At 35.9% G+C, this 19,024-nt stretch overlaps 2 protein-coding genes across 4 annotated transcripts; both read right to left on the reverse strand.

The window, feature by feature from the left end:
• Positions 1-418: 418 nt before the first annotated feature.
• On the reverse strand, positions 419-9,313 carry LOC139978495 (organic cation transporter protein-like). The gene is made up of 9 exons (XM_071988776.1): positions 8,608-9,313; positions 7,837-8,067; positions 7,059-7,255; positions 6,162-6,614; positions 5,397-5,531; positions 4,842-4,927; positions 4,514-4,634; positions 3,680-3,752; positions 419-2,926 (listed from the first exon to the last, which is right to left on the reverse strand). Exons 1-9 carry the CDS (start codon positions 8,944-8,946, stop codon positions 2,750-2,752), a joined length of 1,812 nt encoding a protein of 603 aa, XP_071844877.1. The 5' UTR covers positions 8,947-9,313; the 3' UTR covers positions 419-2,749.
• A 1,418-nt stretch (positions 9,314-10,731) lies between these two features.
• Positions 10,732-17,593, reverse strand: LOC139978819 (solute carrier family 22 member 21-like). 3 transcript variants are annotated; one of them, XM_071989332.1, is made up of 9 exons: positions 16,731-17,589; positions 15,752-15,982; positions 15,418-15,614; positions 14,426-14,851; positions 13,807-13,941; positions 13,396-13,481; positions 12,728-12,848; positions 12,245-12,317; positions 10,732-12,027 (listed from the first exon to the last, which is right to left on the reverse strand). In XM_071989332.1, exons 1-9 carry the CDS (start codon positions 17,061-17,063, stop codon positions 11,824-11,826), a joined length of 1,806 nt encoding a protein of 601 aa, XP_071845433.1. In that variant the 5' UTR covers positions 17,064-17,589; the 3' UTR covers positions 10,732-11,823. The 3 variants fall into 3 exon arrangements, with proteins under 3 accessions (XP_071845433.1, XP_071845434.1, XP_071845435.1); XM_071989333.1 differs by lacking the exon at positions 12,728-12,848 and having other exon boundaries at positions 11,888-12,027; positions 16,731-17,592; XM_071989334.1 differs by lacking the exons at positions 10,732-12,027; positions 12,728-12,848 and adding an exon at positions 12,076-12,116 and having other exon boundaries at positions 16,731-17,593.
• Positions 17,594-19,024: the final 1,431 nt, after the last annotated feature.

Genomic DNA, 19,024 nt, shown 5'->3' on the forward strand with positions numbered 1-19,024 from the left:
TTTGCTTAGAAATGGATTTTTCCAGTGTGCTGGAAAATGGAGTGTACGTACAATGAATTTAACAAATGCCCAGGATGAACATTTTCTTCCCGACTGACGATGGAAGATGGGGACCGGACCATGCCCCCTTTTCCCCTCTCCACCAGTGCGCACGTCACTGATCTCAACTGATCTTACAAGTGACAACCGAAAGCAGTAATCTACGAAAGCTTTATGTATACTATTTCTTGCATCATTCCAAATAGAAAAGCTATTTATTTTTATTCATTTTTAGTATGTTTAATTTCTTTCTGTAAAATGTATAAGGAGCACTTAAAATGACACCTATCAGTAAATAGCTAAGGTGATTAACCCATTCCACATTTCGAATGAGAGACAAAAAAAAATTAATTCAAACCTATTAAGTTTAACATTTTACATTGAAGTATATTGTATTTATCGTTTGATCAATATTTTGGCTGGAACCACGATGCATTTGGACCTTCTCATAATTCACCAAATACCTAGAATTAATTTTACGGGTTACGGATTCCGTTAATCAACGTGATACATTATCCACTTCATTTCGTCTTCCACTTCACTGTGCTTATATAGATACCGAAGTGTCAAAATATATATAATCAGTATGAAATAGTACGATGTGAGTGAGAATGATCAACGTGTAAATGTGAATTATAAAGTACCCCCCCCCCCCTTTAAAATAATAATAATAGTAATAATGACAATATTCGAAAACTCAATATCCACGTCTCAAATCTTAAAAGTACACTTTTTTTCTCGTTTCGTAAAAACATTTGCAGAACCTACTGAGTCAGGTGGGATTGTGTCTGGCGGTATACACCCAATTTTCTTGTTCAATCATCCTCTACAAAAACGAAAAGCAGTTAACAGCATAACCTTACGGGTAAATCTAATTATATACCAAATTTTTAGCTTCATGTGGGATAACAAAGTAAATGTGATTTGTAAGCCCTGCTAATCCGCCATGTGGGATTAAGGAATGGGTTCCCTGTAGCTTCAAGTAGACGCTAAGGTTGACGGATCGTGCCCTGGGGTTGATTACATGTTAGGATACGAAGCCTAAATGACAAATTTACCCCTCCAAAATAGATGATAGATGATAAACAGTTCCGCTCGGTTTCATGATGATTTATTCCCTCTTTCTAAATCATGTTCAATCAAGCGATAATTATGTAGCCGGTACTTAATTACAAATCATTTTGAGACTTTCTAATTCGAGTGATAATTCAGAGCGGTTACGGTATTAGATAAGTATCAGCCTAATATTTTGGGGGAGACTACTTTGATAAGAGGTTGTATTCGAACTGTTGATCAAATGACAGCACACTTCCAAAAATAGTACTATTAATAAGCACCTTGCTTCAAAGAGCAAATCACAATCGGGGTCAATATATTTCCAAGAAAAGCACCCGCGTACAAGCATGCCGTCTAGAATTGAACACATGTGGCTACAATCTCATTGTTCTGGAAAATGTAAATGTAGGTCACTAAGAAACAATTACTAACTTTTTTCTTTATATTTGAGGGTGAGAATTGACTAGTAGACACTCTCCCAGGGATTCATTACATCTAGGGACTATCTTCGGAGCGGCAACGAGGGAATTAAAGGAGCTCACAGAATAAATGATCTGCATTCCATTATAATATGGTACACTGACGATGCCTCTGAAAGAAATATTTGATATTTATTTTATTTCTGCGAGAGGTTTTCAAGAAATAATAAATATGATTGTATTCTTAGCATTTCGTCCCTACCCGTTTTCTTATCATTATTTACTAAAATAAAAGCAAATTATAAACCTTCGATGTTTACATATATACATGAATAACATTTTGTAAGTATAGTGGAAATGGAAAAGGTACCAATTGGATATTAAATACCCACTATAGGCTCTACAAAACTAAACTTCTTCTGGGGAGAGACCCACCGGTTTTCTACCCCTCGCTTTTTCGTAGCTATACGTATCTGATCTACAGTTTGGAAGGAATTTAAGATCATGTGTTCTATCATAAAGACCAAAGGTACAAGCAATAAAACTGTAAATAAACGTTTTTATTACAAGTGCTATTCAAAAAGTTCTTTATCATTTCAAACTTCTTTATTTACTATTTGATAGACATGATTGTATTGTTATGACTTGCAGTGCTGGTTACGTTGTTGGGCACAGTGGGTTTGACATGGAAATGCAGTCAAATGCAGTCAAATGCTATTCTGACTCGAGTAGCATTTCTTTAGACAATGAAAGGACCTTAGATTGCAACCTGTGTGTGTACTTTTCACTCTCCATAACCACTCTTCTTAGTCATATAACTAAAACGGGTAAAAGCCGCCTTCTACGGTGGATGGAGAATGGAGGGAGTGTATGACGGCGTTGGAAGCTATCGAAAAGCGGGTTTACATTAAACCAGCGGGGTTAGGATCTTTCCAAGGCGACGCCATTATGCATATATCATCTGAACGAATAAGCTTCAAGTATGAATCAATTTGTTTGCTACTAAACAATATTGATGAAATAACGTCTTAAACAGTATCGAGTCATACCATGGACAATCTGTATTCCATTTTTTTTCCATCCCGATATGGGGAAATTTTTGTTACTTCTTATAAAGAGATTAATACAATTACACGCAAGGAAGTATATGAAAGTTTGTTACTCAATAAATTGTGTTCATTCATGAAAGCGCTCTATCTTGAGACAGACTACAAATGAGTATCAGAATCAAAGGCTTAGTTATCGTGGCCGTCTTCAGGCTGTTGCTTTCTTGATTTCATGATAAGCCTCAAATCGGCTACATTTTGCGGTTGTGCAGTTATACGCGTATCTGGTAAAGTTAGGACCAGGAGTGCGGATATCAACGACATAGCAGCCATTGCAATAGATGAGAAGAAAGGAACAAAGGCATCCTGAAACGAAAATGAAAGAATGATATGATAATATCTAGTAAAATTAACGAATACGTGTCCGTTCTTACCTAGTATAAATTTCCACGTGTATGATCAATAATTTATAGTCTTTCCCATCAGTAAAATTAAAGGAACTATTTTATTTAATGGTGGTAAGTTATATGATCGTAACAATTTCAATATTGAAATAAATCATTGAATCAGTATAGTCAGTGGATAGTATGGAAACGTAAAGGTGTTGAGATCTTTTGAAAAACTTTGCTGTAATCCATCCTTTTTTTGTTTTGTTTAAGCGATGACATTGTGATGAGAGCGTGATAATCATCTTGTTGCAATGTGATGAATGGACGAGATTAATAAAGTGATTAATGTTTGTATCCTTTTACTACAAATTGTTGGAGTGATGACTTTCAAAGCGTAGTTTATCGTTTATCTTGCGGCAAAATATTCCGTCGGTCTAATATATTGATATTAATGCAATATATAAATAATCGTTTTATCACTTTGCAGCAAAATTTTGAATTCATCACTTATTAATGTCAGAACAGTTCAATCTAATTTGTTTACAAATTGTAACATATTAAGAGAATAATGAATCATTTTGTTGAAAATTGCTACTATCTTTTCAAAAAGATCATAACATTTTATCGTAATCATACTTAAGGATTTTTCAATATTTCTCAATCATACGAAAATGACGAATTTTGACGATCTGCTATACACGTCGATTAAGTGTTTATTTAATTCACTTACCATATATAACATGAATGGTGCCGTGACACCTCCAATCCGCCCAATACTTAAAGTAAATCCATTTCCAGAGTTTCTGTATAAAGAGAGATATCATGATCAACGTAAAAACAAATAAACATAAAAAACCTAATTACAGCAGTACAAATAAAATCATTAAAAAATGTCTAAATCATGTTATCCGAGATCTTCTTCAAATCGCAGGCTTAGGCATCTCAACTATCTATATGAAAACGTGACAACGGCGTCAAAGATGTATCTCTAATTATTATAGTAATTTTAGTAACTAAATCAAAAGTTAGTAGTTAGCTTGACAATTTGCAACAACTTGATGAAGTATACTTCATTATTTGTCATTGAACTGCCAGGTGACGAAATTATTGGATATCCAATTTCATCAAAGTCAAGAGTTTTTGCATCGCAGTGATGAGTAATTTTTCGCTTCACGTAGTACGTTTCACTACAAGCAGCCTATACAAAAGATACTTTGACATATCGTAATGCGAATTTTAGCAATTCTATGAGTGTTTTAAGTGTAAAATATGTACTTATGTTGAGAGTAATTCATTATTGCAACAACATGTATAATCATATAATAAACTCGAGAGAGCAATTTATCACTTCTATGGACACGAGATAAAAATGTTTTTGATTGAAAAATAATTTGAACTATTTCTGTATTTTGTTGAGATTTAAGTATCAGCATGTCAAAATTTGTTTGGTATTCAAGTACTGCCATTCGTGAACAGGTTAAAATCTTCGACACAAAAACGTTTCGTATATTTCTCCATTCTTATTGGGGGGGGGGAGGAATTTCCTCGAAAACTATATATTTACCTCACCGTGGTAGGGAACATTTCCACGGTTATTAACATTACACCCCCGAGAACTAACGTGATGAAAAATTTGCCAAGTAGAGAGATAGCAGTCCGTAGTCCATCCAAATCAGTTCCGTTTTCTGTGCAATTAATTTAAAGAGAACAATGTATAGTTTCCAACAAATCAATGAACAGATTGAATATGAAATAAATTTAAAAAAATGTCAATTTAAAGGACTGTACAAAAAAAACAGGAAATACATGTATACCGTGCCTTTCAATTTAAAGATAATATTTTACTTTCACATGAAATAGAATACTGAATACCTGCATTACACCACACTTACTTGTTTCATTCGGTACAAACACCAGTGATGTTAAGCCGAGTCCGCACGCGGTTAGAGCAAAGCTCATCAGGTACGTACGTCGACCCCTGCATTTGAATAAGTAAAATGAGAAGTAAAATGAGAAATCATCGACAGCCACACTTGAATCAATTACAGTTTTTATTGAATATGTTGTATATTTTGCCCAGTCAAATATGTACAGACTCAGAAATGTTGAAGCTGCACTGTAACAGACATATCATTTTCGGATTATTTTCTGAAAGAACACTGACAATCTACCAGTATTTCGTACGACGTTCCAAATTCTAACGTGTCGTTAAGTACTATATAACAGAGACATGATGCGATACCAATGTTCTACAGTCAACTTAACATCCTTCTGACGCAGATCAATAATTTCACTCAGCCCCATCTTCCCCGCTCCCTCCCTCCTTCCCCGTAGGTATGAACATTTCATTTTGTTCTAAATGTGAGATTGACTTAACATAACATTTTACATTTTTGATCACCGTAGGCCTATAATTCACGCGCTAATATTGAGAGAAAAAACCTCACCATTTATAAAAGAACGGCGACAATATTCTAGCGGGTACTTCGGCAAGGGCGCTGTAAAAGAAATTTAAATAGGGATTTCCTGCTAATCGTCCTGTACTTAGTGCAAACCCATAGTACACCAAGGTGTAAGAAAATCTAGAGAAAAAGATGAAAAGAAAGGATAAAAAGAAATATTCGCATCATCTCTCTCACATTTAAGTTTCTTGAGAAAAGTGCATGTCTGTTGTGAATGCATAGCGACAATTAATTTAAAAAAAAAATAATATTAAAAAAAAAACTTATCCTTGTAATTCTATTCTTCTGCAGGAGCGAACTCCTTTTGCTACCGACCCAGTGATCCAGCAAATGGCACCAGGGCATTGAAACAAGCAGTGAAGTTGATTCCTTGGATAAATCTAGCATATTTCACGCCTCTCAACTTGGCGTCGGTTTGACACCTCGTACGCAGCCGCACACCGGTTTCGAGTTGGTAAGACGTTAGGTCAATCCACCCTACTATTTTGTTAGTACTGTATATACAATAAAATTATATTTGGTCTCTGAATTCAATGCTTATCAAAGTGCTTATTATACATTGTCTGTGTGCTCCTCTCTCTGCACAGTTCTCACTTTCATTTGCAAGTGTGGGTGTACTCGTGCAAAAGGAGCTGGTGGTTATGACATTTTAAGTTCGATCCACTTCTTGTCAGTTTTTTCCACCTAATTGCCTAGATTATTTATTAAAAGAATTGCCTGCAAGAAAACAAAGGAAGCTATGTCATTCACCTGATTATACTTATGACCAATGTAATATGGAGAACGGGTGGTCTAAAGAGACCCCATATACCGCGTCTTTCATTATTAGTCAATTCCGTAGCTTCTCCCATATGGTTTTCTTCCTTGCCTTTAACATTCTTCTCGTTTTCTCCACTTTCCTTTGAATGTTCATTTCCGTGAGTACTTTCAGTGTTAGAACTGGCAGATATATTATTATTAGTTTCCCTCCCGGTGAGGTCATTACCATTGCTAATGTCCTCCCGGTGATTTCCAACACGCAACGTAGAGTCTGCATTACCAGATAAACTTGCAGATGTAGTCTCGTTTTCCGTTTCCTTTTGAATGTAGCTTATACTGCTTGGTAAAGCACACTTATTTATTTTTGCAAGTCTTTTGACCAAATCAACCGCTCTGGTTTGCTTGTTTTTACTTAACAGCCATCTTAGGGATTCTGGTGCAAATCTATAAGAATACAAAGTTGAAGTAAAAGTTAGTTTTTCTTACACTTAACCAATGTTCAACTTGGTTAAAACCGCCTCGTTTCATTGCTTACATTGAATAAAAAAAATACATTTTCCGGACAAACATGTTTTCTTATCCAACGTTTGCAGGAGAGGAAGGGGGTGGGGGTACCTCTTCAGCTTAGTAACTGGTTGGTTATGGGAACTGGAATGAGAAAATGTTAAAAGTTCAAATGCAAAATAGAAATTTCTAACATCAAGACTGTAAAAATAACATATCTGATACTTTTGACGTTGGATAAATAGAGGCCATCAATAAAGTGCGGCATTGGCTTTCAATATTTTGTTCGTGTAAATTAGTTCAATTCTTACATTCTTACAATTTTTCACCTGTAACTCACTTTGGTAGATCCAATCCTCTGAGAATGTTACGTTTTAAACTTACTTCATTACGGCCATCAAAGGAATAAACGGTGAAACGATTGCAAGCTGTAAGAAACGCCAGTCACGAATGAGAAACCCCAAGAGTGCCATGAGCATCAGTCCAACTGACCAGGTGATCGATGGTACTGTCATAGCCCTGTTTCTGTATTTTGGAATCATATACTCGGATATTGCACTGCTGAATGAAACCCACAATGCCTGAAACATAAACACGATTATATGTTTCTTAATCTGTTTTACTGGTTTTGTTCATGTCGACAATCTGGGAGAAGGGGAGAGTGGGGCGGAGGAGGGGGGATTACTAGGACTTAGATTTGAGGCGGCAAGCCACGCAGTTTCCCTAAAGCCTTACGACAACAAACGGAGCACCTATGAAACCCATACCGCAAATTTTATTATTTGAAGTTGCTTTTTTCATGTTGAAGTTGCATTTTTTCCAGTTTTCCTTGTCAACGACATGATACTTTAGCATTAGCAATAAGAAAAAAGATATTTTTTTGTGTGTCAAAAAAAAGGGGGGGGGCATTTTCATGAACTTCAAAGCATTGGGGGTTTGAACCTTCGTTCTCCATAGCCCGCCACCCCTGCTTAACTTGTAAGGCTAGCATGAATAAGTATCCAATTTGTACTATATCGGTTTTATTCTATCATTAGTTATGACTTCCAGAGGTTCTTTGTTATTAGTTTTCGAATGTATTCTGAACTTACACATTTAATTCTATTAGAAAACGTTGTTCTCTGTTCTCAATATATTAAAAAATTAGTAACGTGTTACTTACCATTTGCGAAAGGCCACAGAAAAATCTTAAAATCGTAAAGACGATGTAACTAGGAGAGAAACATATTGCAATCCCAAACAGGCAATACAAAGTGACAGCTACCATGAAGCTCGGGCGTCTACCGTAACGGTCGGCCAAATATCCAAAGAGTAATGCCCCAAACATTCCTCCTATTTGTAGGACTGACTGACTTATCTCAGCAGCTGTGTTTTGACCACAGACAAGATTCCACTGTAAATTGAAATGATAATTTAAATATAGTTTTATCATATAGCGTCGGCATAAATTACAAATCGTCAATATTATCAAATGTTCACCATCGTCACATTTAAAAGATTTAGCTAGTAATGAATCACCCTATTTTGACAACTTTGAATGTTTCTTCATTCCGTAGGTAATATAAATCTAATGTAGACCGTGCTCCAGTTAGTGGTGGATATGTTCCCTGTCTACTAGAGGGCAGAGCGGTTGTGCCTCGAAAGTCTCACATTTCATAATTATAGTAAATTATGCTCTTTAAAATATATACTTTATCAAAATAACAATACAATCCAAATATGCCAGAAGTTATTTATTGGGATTCGTAATTTTGCCTTTTTTCTCCGCATGACAAATCAGTTTTATTTCTAACTAGGCAAAACAGTCATGATCGTTTTCTAACAGACATTCTTGCTACCTTACAGACACTAATTCTAACTACTGGTACTAAAACACACCTAATAATCAATTACGATATCGATGATATTAACTAAATTTGAAAAAAGTGAATACCTCCGTTATTATAGTCTCTCCATAGAATGTGTCATCGTATTCCCAACCATTCTGACAGTCTTCCGTCTCGTTAGATTCGGATGCTGGATTTACGTATTCTTCACATTGTGAGTAAAGTAGCTCGTTGCCATCTTTCTCAACTACAGGTATAGATTGATTAAGAAGGTAGCCGTCCCTTAACTTGCAGTGGTGATCTGGCGTTGCTGCTAAAAAGTTTATACTTTGTCCGGTCATCGGCAAAAATAGTTGAATATAAGCCGAAACCAATAGGTAGGTAATCTGCACCCTGCCGAAAGGGTTGAGTTCAGTCAGTATGTTGTCGATACTAGGAGAAGACATTGTCAAAAGGCTTTATCTTGTCGCATCTGGGATGAAATCCTACTAGCAGTTTAGCAGTAATGTAACTCCATTTACTGCTTTGTATCAGTCTGTCGGTGACATTGGATGCTGTTCTGTTGAACTACAGCTTCACGCACATGACTTTACGGCTTGCAAAATATGAATGACATTGTGAAACTTACAGATAGGGACCTCTACCTTTTGTAGAGCTTTCAGCTCCCTTGCTGGTCTTTTACTATGATGAATATGCAACGTAAGTGTTTATGAGTAAACTTGGTGATCATAAATCTGGTCGAAATTTTCACAAAAGTTGCTCGTGTGTACTGAATTTGGATATAGATGTCACCCATATGAAACGACATACAGTTGACTTTTTATTGCTGTTGGAACCTTCGAACTTTGTACCCTTGACGTGAATAGTAAACAAACCAAAACGTGTCATGCGTTCATTTAGTCTGTGAAATCATTCGTTAGGTGTCATTGATAAAATATCAATAAGACAATGAACCTCACTAAACACCGTTGCTACCGTTTCTTCCTATTTGATGTAGTTTGTGCGGTACGCTTTATACTCATTTTTATTGAGGCATGGAGCTATTAGCTCCATGATTGAAGAAACTAACAAGCGTTTCGTTGAACTTTAATGAAAAATTAGATTACCAAAGAAAGTCGTTTAAGGTATGGGATAAATCTTTTTCAGTTCCGTCTTGCATTTAAAATGATTGTATCAACTCAATAATAGAAAAATTAGAACAACTCCATCTTCTTTAATCAGGAAACAAAGCCCGCAAATACTCTTGTCCAATTCTAACGTCTACAAAATATTAGATATAATGACATTTCTCCAGTTGCCTAAACTGAGTAAGTCTGTAAGGCATATGTTTCACTGAGTTTTTGTTGTTAGATCACAAATTTTCTTCCATTCTTCCAAAGATTTCTCCCATTTACAACATGTAGTTATAGATGTCACAGTTTTAGTCGGAGTAGTATTTGCGATCGGTCCATGTTGATATGATGATATTGTCCAAAAAGATTTGGATGCAAACCTTCACTTAGACCGTCACGATAGTCATGCGGTTGTGTTAGATAACATTATTCTATATTATTATTCTGTCTAGTGTAATATTCCTACATGCTTCTTTGTTGATAATGTTGCTTCATTTTCATTTGTGCTCCACAACGTATACTAATTACTTAACACAATATACGCCTCTTTTTCATAGCCCTATCAACCTTCCTACCCCTTTCCCCTCTTCGTGGCACATTTTGGAAGCCTGCTGAAGGACTGTGTTATGTTCTTCTTCTCTCTAAACGTAAAACGTCCCGGTTGTGAAATGTAGGATTTTGATTTATTACCTAATTTTGGAGATATTAGTTTTGCATCTATTCTCTGCAACATGCAGGATTTGTAAGTCTTTATAGGTCTACGAATAGACATTCCAAATACTCTAATAATAAATTGTTATTTCCATAGGCAAGGCGTTATTCTTAAGCCCCCTACATCCGGCCCTCTTACTATGCACAAGTTGTCTGTGTATCGACCATCCGCAAGGGGATATTTTTCATCATAACTTGTTTATTTTTTGGTTTAGAAAACATATCATATACAGGGGTAGGTGAGGGTCTTTCCAGAGGAGGCCACAGTCAAGTAGCGGGTTGTGATGTCTATAAGTAGAGAACCAGTAGATAATAATAGACGCTAAACAGTGCATTCCTGAAGCATATATTTAGACTCAAAATTATAGGTCAATAATTATGTCCAAACGCAAGAATGTGCTATTACTCCTTTTATTCAAGTTTCGTGTAATGTTAAAAAAGAAGGTTTACAAAGATTACCCTTCCCGTTCTGGATCCGCGTCTCATATATCCATAGTTCTGTAGTATCCATTATAAACTTAATCCTTTTTGACCATTGAGACACATCACAAAATGTTACTTGTAATTGCTATAATCAATATTAAAGACAAATGCCTAGATCATTTATGGATGTTATTAATGTTTATGATTTTACAGGACTGGTGTTTACTACAGCGTTGGAGCATCATATGTCGATGCGTCCTTTATTAAGAATAACGTAAGGTTTTAACACCCCGCCCAAAAGTACTAACACAGATGCTAGAAAGAAAATCCGATCATAGAATCATGACGAATGCTACACTTAAAACAAAGATACATGTAATGAACATGATGGATGACACCAAGATGGATCAATCGTAAACAAAATCATGTTTGAAGCATTAACTAACCCTGATTAATGAAATGCTTTTTAGTAGTCGCATGTAGTTAAATTGAACAATATTCTTGTTTCAATGTTAATATATTTCGGTGAAGTGAACGGCAATAGTATGCGATGACTTGCCTGTCGTGGAGATTACCAAATGGAATATTTAGTAAGAAATTACTCAACAATTAGAATACCTTATCAAACCACGTTAGGAATTATGCGTATTTATTATTTCAAGGGTGAATTGTGCAGGCAACTTAAAAGTTACTTCTTGTGTTGAAACTTTGTGTTATCTTGAAAATTATCATGTTATATTCACGTATAAACTTGATACCATTTATTCTAATTAAGATACTTATATGGTTACAATATTGTGGTAGTCCCTAATGAGAGGTTATAACCCACACATTTTTCACAAACTCTTTTCTAAATGTCATCATTTTGGGTCCGATTCTGGTAGAATATGTGTGATGATATGATGATATTTTAGCTAGTTAAACACAACGCCTGTGGCTTTAAGAAAGGGTGAACATTTCCCGGGTAAGTAAAAAATAGTGTTTATGTGGTTATCCAGTTCCATCTAAGTTACCAACATTAAGAAGTCCAAACCCCATTTGAACCCAAATGGACCATTGTAGTAAGAGAATAAAGATTTATTGGTCACTATTATTGTCTTCAAAACACTCATTTTGATGACCTTTGACGACTTTTCTCTGCGACTGCATAATCTGTTTTAATTCTTCTACTGTTTGCGGTTGTGCTGTTCGTCGAGTGTCAGGTAAAGTGAGTACAATGCAGGCGGCAATGCAAGCTATAATAGTCATGAGTATCGTTGAAAAATCCGGTATGAAATTATCCTACAAATAAAAAAAAATCATAATTAATTTAGTTAAGTTTCACTGTATATAGTCATGAGTATCGTTGAAAAATCCGGTATGAAATTATCCTACAAATAAAAACAAATCATAATTAATTTAGTTAAGTTTCACTGTCAACGTGGGTAGCATTCATGGGAAGCACATCAACATAACGCACACAACATGCTGCAACAATAGTTTTATTGTTAATCCTTACCAAGTAAAGCATGAAAGGTGATATTATTGCCCCGATTCTGCTGATACATGTTGCCAAGCCATTCCCCTTGTTCCTAAAAAGGAAAAACACAAACCAAGATTATTTCTTATAGTCGGCCTGGGACTCAATTATTTTACGTCACTAAGCTGCTATTTGTGTCTATAGGTGAATCTCACTGACCTGTACTTGAACATTCACGTAGTGTGTCTATAAATAATTTACACTTTAAGATTATTATTTAATTTTTTAATTTGAATTTGGAATCGTTTCTGACTGAAAAACCGTGAATTTTGCGGGACAAAATACCATCCATACTTTGATCGGCCAGAGATCGAATGCACAAACTGCAAGATACTAGGCTTCATTGTCTCTTATGCCAACGTTTTTATCCACTCGACCGTAGAGCTTTGCACATCTTGGAATGTAAGCAACAGTACCACCACTTGGAAGACATTTTTGTAATAAAAATATAACGAAACGTACCTCATTGTGGTAGGATACAGCTCCACTATTAGCAGAAGTACACCGCCACGCGATAAGACAATGAAAAATTTGCCCAGTAAAGACAAAACATTCTTCAGGGTACTGAGATCTACACCCTTTGCTATGAAACAAAGTGAAATACATTGCGCCTGTATTACATTGAAAATGATGGCTTTGTCTCCAAATTAACACGTCCTGCAAGGAAACAAACTTTGGAAACAAAACTTGTTGGTAGTGTGTTACATTTTGAATGTCCAAGAACAATTCCGGAGGTGATATGTACTCTGTCTTTACCTACGCTTTAACCAACGTTCCTTTGCTACATGGTAACACTATTTACTGACTAAGCAAGTGTGCTAATTACTAATTTTGATTAATCGTTTTTGTACAAGTACATCCTTCACTCCCCTCCACTCCATCCCGGATTTGTGCCTGCTAATTGCACCATTTTTGGGAACAAGATGATATTTAGTTTTGGAGGCAGAAAAACTCAGACGATGTCAAGATTAGACAGGTCCTTGCTAATAATTGCATATGGAATAATATGCCTTAATTTTCACATCAAAATCTCTAGTACGTACAAACAGACATTCAACAATCTTGATATATAGAGTAGACTCAATTATGCTAAGTCTACAATTCACAGTAGAAGATTGTCAAATACTCACTTGTCGTTGATGGTAAGAATATCATGACAGCCAAACCAGCAGCACAAGCAAAGTAGGAGAAACTAACCAGATATGTTCTACGGATCCTAGGATAAAATAAACATAGTACAAAAGAATCACTCTGAGCATTAAAATATAATATATGAGACAACACTGTTTGACAAGTTGAACGCACTGACGTTATGGTATGTTATCGTTTCTGCGGGCATTACGTTGAATCTTCTTAAATAATTTCTGAGAGCTCAGGGAAGGCGATGTGACATTCATACATGAACGTTTTCCCTATATCGTTGTTGTACTGGAATATGTACAGCAAATAGCATTAAACAATGTATGCAAAATTTATATTATATACAATAACATTCTTGAGTATATGTACTGGGAACAAGATACTGAAAAGTAAAAACTTACACCTTGTAGGCATATGGAGACAGCAGCCTCGCTGGAACCTCTACGAGTGCACTGTAGAAGTAGTTTACATAGGGGTTACCTTCCAAGCGTCCTGTGCTTAGTGCAAACCCAAAATATATCATCGAGTGAGCAAATCTATAGTAAACAAGATATAACATTATGCCCAACTTTAAATAAGGAAACCTATGTCACTCAATGAAGCGGAACTAAAGATGCCTTCCTTCAGAATGTATGTTAATGTTGTCGATCATTGTAGGACAAACCTCGGAAGAAATTGGCATTGCTACGCTCTGACAGAGCTCATAAAAGAAACAGACTTCATAAGATAAAACAAACAATAAAAGCAAATGAAGAAATACTAATGCAACAAAACTCAATAGACAGGAATACTGACTTTTGAAGAACAAAATGAAGATAACCAGCCACATTGTCTTGATATGATAACAAATGAAGTTTGATCATGATTCCAGTTTAATATTGAATGAGAAATACACAATATTTTGCATACTTTATCTTAACATTTTGCAGAGACTAGCGACTTTTTTAGATGAACCCCCTTAGAAACGTATTTCCCACTTTTAATATATATATGCAAGCAGTGAATGACTTTAAATTTTACCTTAGCGTGCAAGTGACGACGGTGACCAACAGCACCGGTGATTTGAATAAATCTAAATAACTATCTCTTGGGATGCTTGTCTCAACATTTTTATTATTATTATTAACAAAGTCATTTCTTTTGGAGCCATTTACGTTCTTCTCATTAGTTTCTTCCAAATTTTCGGAGTCTGTACATATTTCGATCACAGATGTTTGTTCATTATCTCTAGGATTAGAGGAATATTTCCCTTCCATTGACATATCGTCGGCGTTTCTTTCCGTTCCTGATATAGCAAATATATCGTTATCTTGGACGTTTCTGGAAAGTTTATTAATGCTTTGAGGTATTTTTGACTTATTCATCTTGGCAAGTTTCTCAATCAACTTTTCGGACTGTTCGACATTTCCTTTACTCAGAACCCAGCGTAGAGACTCTGGTAGAAACCTGAAGTGCAAAGAAACCTACTCATAAATATAATATATTTTGTGCCGACTCGTATTCTTTCCAAATTACTAATTAATCATGCAACGACACCTAATAAAACGAGTATATCTTTTAATTAATTAGTATTTTAATCAATACTACAAAGAATTTCAGTTTAATTCGACAATTGAAACAATACAAGCCTATGAAATTAATGACGTTAACAAAATCTGTCTGGTTGTGGTTTTAATAGTATATTTGATTTTTGCCGGTTAAGCAAATAAAATAAGACAAGCTATTAACACTTATTTTGATTATTTACAGGTTCAATAGAATCCAAAACATGTTTTTACATTAGGTTATATTAAGTTTATAGTAGATATCTGGTTTCAATAGACTGATAGATATAATGCATATGTACTAATAGGACATGTAACTTGAATTTATCCTCAAAGCGAAAAGTAAACTGAAGTGAAGTGAATATGAATCATGGACGCCGAGACTTAATGTTTCATTTTGCTCTTACAGAAATAATGAATTTATGACAAAAATTCAACGAGATGGCGATGGAGAAAGTTGCATATTACCACATTGCAAAAAATCCAATTGTGATAGGAGAAACAATCGCCAGTTGAAGGTAGCGCCAATCCTGGATGAGGAACGCCATCAGAGCAAGGAACATAAGACCAAATGAGAACGAAATAGAAGGAACATTTGTTGCTCTATTTCGGTATTTTGGGATCATGTACTCAGATATACTACTGCTGAACGCAACCGATGTAGCCTGCAGAAGAGAATAGTATGAATCATTAAATATATATATAGAATTATCAACTCTGCATGCTGATCCCAATAAACTCGGAAAATCATATTTGCTTTTTGGTTGAAATGACTTTGTAACGAGTAAAATTAGAAACTTACCATTTGAGCAAATCCACAACAAAACCGTAAACTCACGAACATGATAAAGTTAACGGAGAAGCAAAGCGCAGTACCAAACAGACTGAACAAGAAAATTGCAACAAGGAAGCTCGGACGTCTTCCGTAATGATCTGCCGATAAACCGAAAACAAATGCACCGATAAGTCCTCCCACCTGGAGCACCGACTGACTTAACTCCGCTGCTGCGTTTTGGTCACATACTAGATCCCACTGCAACAACAAAGAGAAGATGTATTGTTAAAAAAAGGGCGATTTATCGAATGTACAATTCACTACTTTTAAGTAAAAGAAACCTTTTGTATATCGTAAATACTTTAAAAGTGCACAGAAAATAATATATAACATTGCCCTGCAACATTGAAGTAGTTTCTGTATCATAAATGTAAAATATGGCATAGTATAACGTGACGAATAGTCTAACACAAGTTAGTAGCATGAGCAGAGAGCGAGTGTGCCCCGTATTAGTGGTCTAATTCTTCCCCCTTGGACGCAACCCCCCACCCCTCTCCCCACTGTACCATTCTCCCCCGATTGACCATGCCCCTCCTCCCCAAGGGTATACCACTGAAACAAGTAATACGTATATAAAAAATAACATCAATGATAAACCGTATACTTATAGTAGGTGTTCGCCTTGCTATGAGGGTACACGTGCGAGGACTAAGCTTAGCACGAGTACGAGTAAGTAAGTGTGCACTAATTCCTATACTACTCTTAAAGGTCCTCCCAAATACGAGTACAATTAGGAGAGTACGAACATGTATAACTATATTAAAATATCGGTACACGAGTAAGGAACCATTACAAATCTTGATAAATATAATGCCACGGTTACACGTATTGCTTCTAGTGTAGGAAGTCACTTGATACAATTCAGTTAATCTGCCTCTATCGTGTACTATGTCCTGAGTGCAAATCTAACTATTCACTTGCTCCTAACTTGTGGTATAGCCATTACCTCACTAATAATAGTCTCTCCGTAGACATCATGATCATAGTCCCAACCAGCCTGACACTTTTGTGTCGTATTAGGACTTCCTGGATCGACAAATTCTTCACATTTGGAATACCTGGTCACGTCCCCGTTCCTCTCGACTGGAATGGACTGGTTAAGAAGAAATCCATCTTGTAAAACACAGTGATGATTTGGTGTCGCCGCTAAAAAGTTGATACTTTGACCAGTCAAAGGAATAAAAAACTGGACGTAGGCTGAACATATAAGAAAAGAGATTTGCACGAATCCGAATGGTTTTAGTTCTATTAGTAAATTATCAATTTCTGCCGAATCCATGTCAAACAAACAAGCTATAGAGTTAACACTATCCTTCGTGACGTGCTTTTTTCTTCAACAACGTTCTTTTCTTGTTCTTGTTAACAGTTTTATTATGTTAACACTATCTACATGAAAGTTGTTGCATACAATTATTTGATCTATGTTTAGAGGTTTTTTTCAAACATGGTTAGATGCTATTTTCAGAATGTCTTGTTGTTTCACTAATCCATCCGCATTAAACAAAGAACGGTGACGTCGCAGAATAGACGAATAAAAGGTCACTGACAATATCAGCCAACATTGAAAACTGGTAACCTCGCGAACATCTTACTACCTGTTTATTAATAAACATTATTTATGGATTCCGATGTACAGCGATTCGACTAGAAGAGGGTTCACACGAAAATTTGGTAATTAAGCAAAACGTGATCACTATTATAGATGTCAAAGTCATAAAGATACAATGGTTACAGCACTTTACGAGAGTCAAGTGAGGCTAACGTAGATACGAAGCATAGGTATACAGATGTAATCACCTGCGAAGTTTGTTCAATGATGAACAATTGCCCTCCAGGTTCCACAGTACAATGTTTTAAACTACTTGTAGACAGCATTAACAGATAACAGCTCAGCAATGAAAACTGCGATAAGTTGGACTAACGTCACTGTGATGAGTTGACAGAAATTTTGAAACATTAGTCAGTGCTAAACTTGTAGAATATAGGTTACATTTAACACGACCGCACTATTCAATGGAATATGATTCATTGGTGTCACTCACTTTAATAATCAAGTGTCGATTATGTCCGTTTATTACAAGTTTTCAGGATATTGAATTCAATTCCATGCAAGCCTTGACTTTCAGGGGTTTTTTTGGCCAGGGGATTTTGCTCTTTGGCAGAGAAGAGAAAATGCAATCGCGTTTTTCTACCAGAAGACATTATGAACGTAAACGCATGATATAAGTATAGGGTAACAATCTTCAGTCAAACCTTGCACGAGTTAACATAAGCCCCGTATTACTACTTACTATCAGTAAAATATAATTGAGCTGGCCTCATGAGCCTGTAAAGTCAAATGAAGCGTGTTGCAATCCAGGACAACGCCAATGGGAACTTGGTTTTAGCTAGAAGGTTCCTTAAAGGTTTGCTGTATAGACCCCAACTATAGCACGCTATCATTGAAATGTTTCTTGAGATTACGTAATCGACGTAAAATACGTAAAATGACCTCTTTTTACCACTTAGTCTGCAACGCCTGCCCCTTTTTTTTTTCTTGTATGAGGGTCTTGTTGTGAACGCTGTATGATTAACTACACTGTAGACATGAACATATTTCCACACAGTGTTTACAAAAGGAGCCTAATGGTGTTAAGAAGCATATATGCAGGCTAATTGTACAGCCTGAGGTCGATTTACAACCGTGGCAGGTCGATTACGTAATCACAATACTTTTCTAGCTATAGCGTGCTATAATTGGAGCCAAATAAGGCAGATCTTGAAGCACTATTTTAAGCAAGCGGCTATAATTGTGAAACTCCACCCCTGACACCAGTCTTGTACATGGGACACAGCTTTATTCTGCACGTTTTGATACATGAATGTCAAAACAAGTAATTAAGCAGGTGCAATGTGCCTTTAAAATCGCCCACTGGAGTTTGTACGTGTGATTTGTTACATTTCATATCGTCCTCAGTTAGCAGTACACACCAAGTCTGACATTGATGTATACCACAGGACACTTGGAAGGAAACAAGTGATCGTCTATTCCTACTTATAGTGTTAGATACTAAACACCAATATAACTAATAAGTAGCACCAATCTCTCTCGATAATAACTTCATCATCCCCTACCTTCCCCAGCAATTGGAAAATGTGATAATCACAATATGCATGGCCTGTCCTTTCTTGTTCAAAAGGATCATTCGAACCGTAAATATAGCTGTAGCAATTTTCAACAAAATGATGAACTGTTCAGAG

This window comes from Apostichopus japonicus, chromosome 13 (assembly GCF_037975245.1).
Source record: "Apostichopus japonicus isolate 1M-3 chromosome 13, ASM3797524v1, whole genome shotgun sequence".
Lineage (NCBI taxonomy): Eukaryota > Metazoa > Echinodermata > Holothuroidea > Aspidochirotida > Stichopodidae > Apostichopus > Apostichopus japonicus.

Bases quoted from the DNA above. Each gene is read 5' to 3' on its own strand.
- LOC139978495 (XM_071988776.1), bottom strand. From the start codon at position 8,946: ATGTCTTCTCCTAGTATCGACAACATACTGACTGAACTCAACCCTTTC. The intron at 8,068-8,607 runs GTATTCACTTTT...TTCAATTTACAG, and splicing joins GAGAGACTATAATAACGGAG to TGGAATCTTGTCTGTGGTCA. The intron at 7,256-7,836 runs GTAAGTAACACG...TTTATGTTTCAG, and splicing joins TCTGTGGCCTTTCGCAAATG to GCATTGTGGGTTTCATTCAG.
- LOC139978819 (XM_071989332.1), bottom strand. From the start codon at position 17,063: ATGGATTCGGCAGAAATTGATAATTTACTAATAGAACTAAAACCATTC. The intron at 15,983-16,730 runs GTAATGGCTATA...TTGTTGTTGCAG, and splicing joins GAGAGACTATTATTAGTGAG to TGGGATCTAGTATGTGACCA. The intron at 15,615-15,751 runs GTAAGTTTCTAA...TCTCTTCTGCAG, and splicing joins GTTGTGGATTTGCTCAAATG to GCTACATCGGTTGCGTTCAG.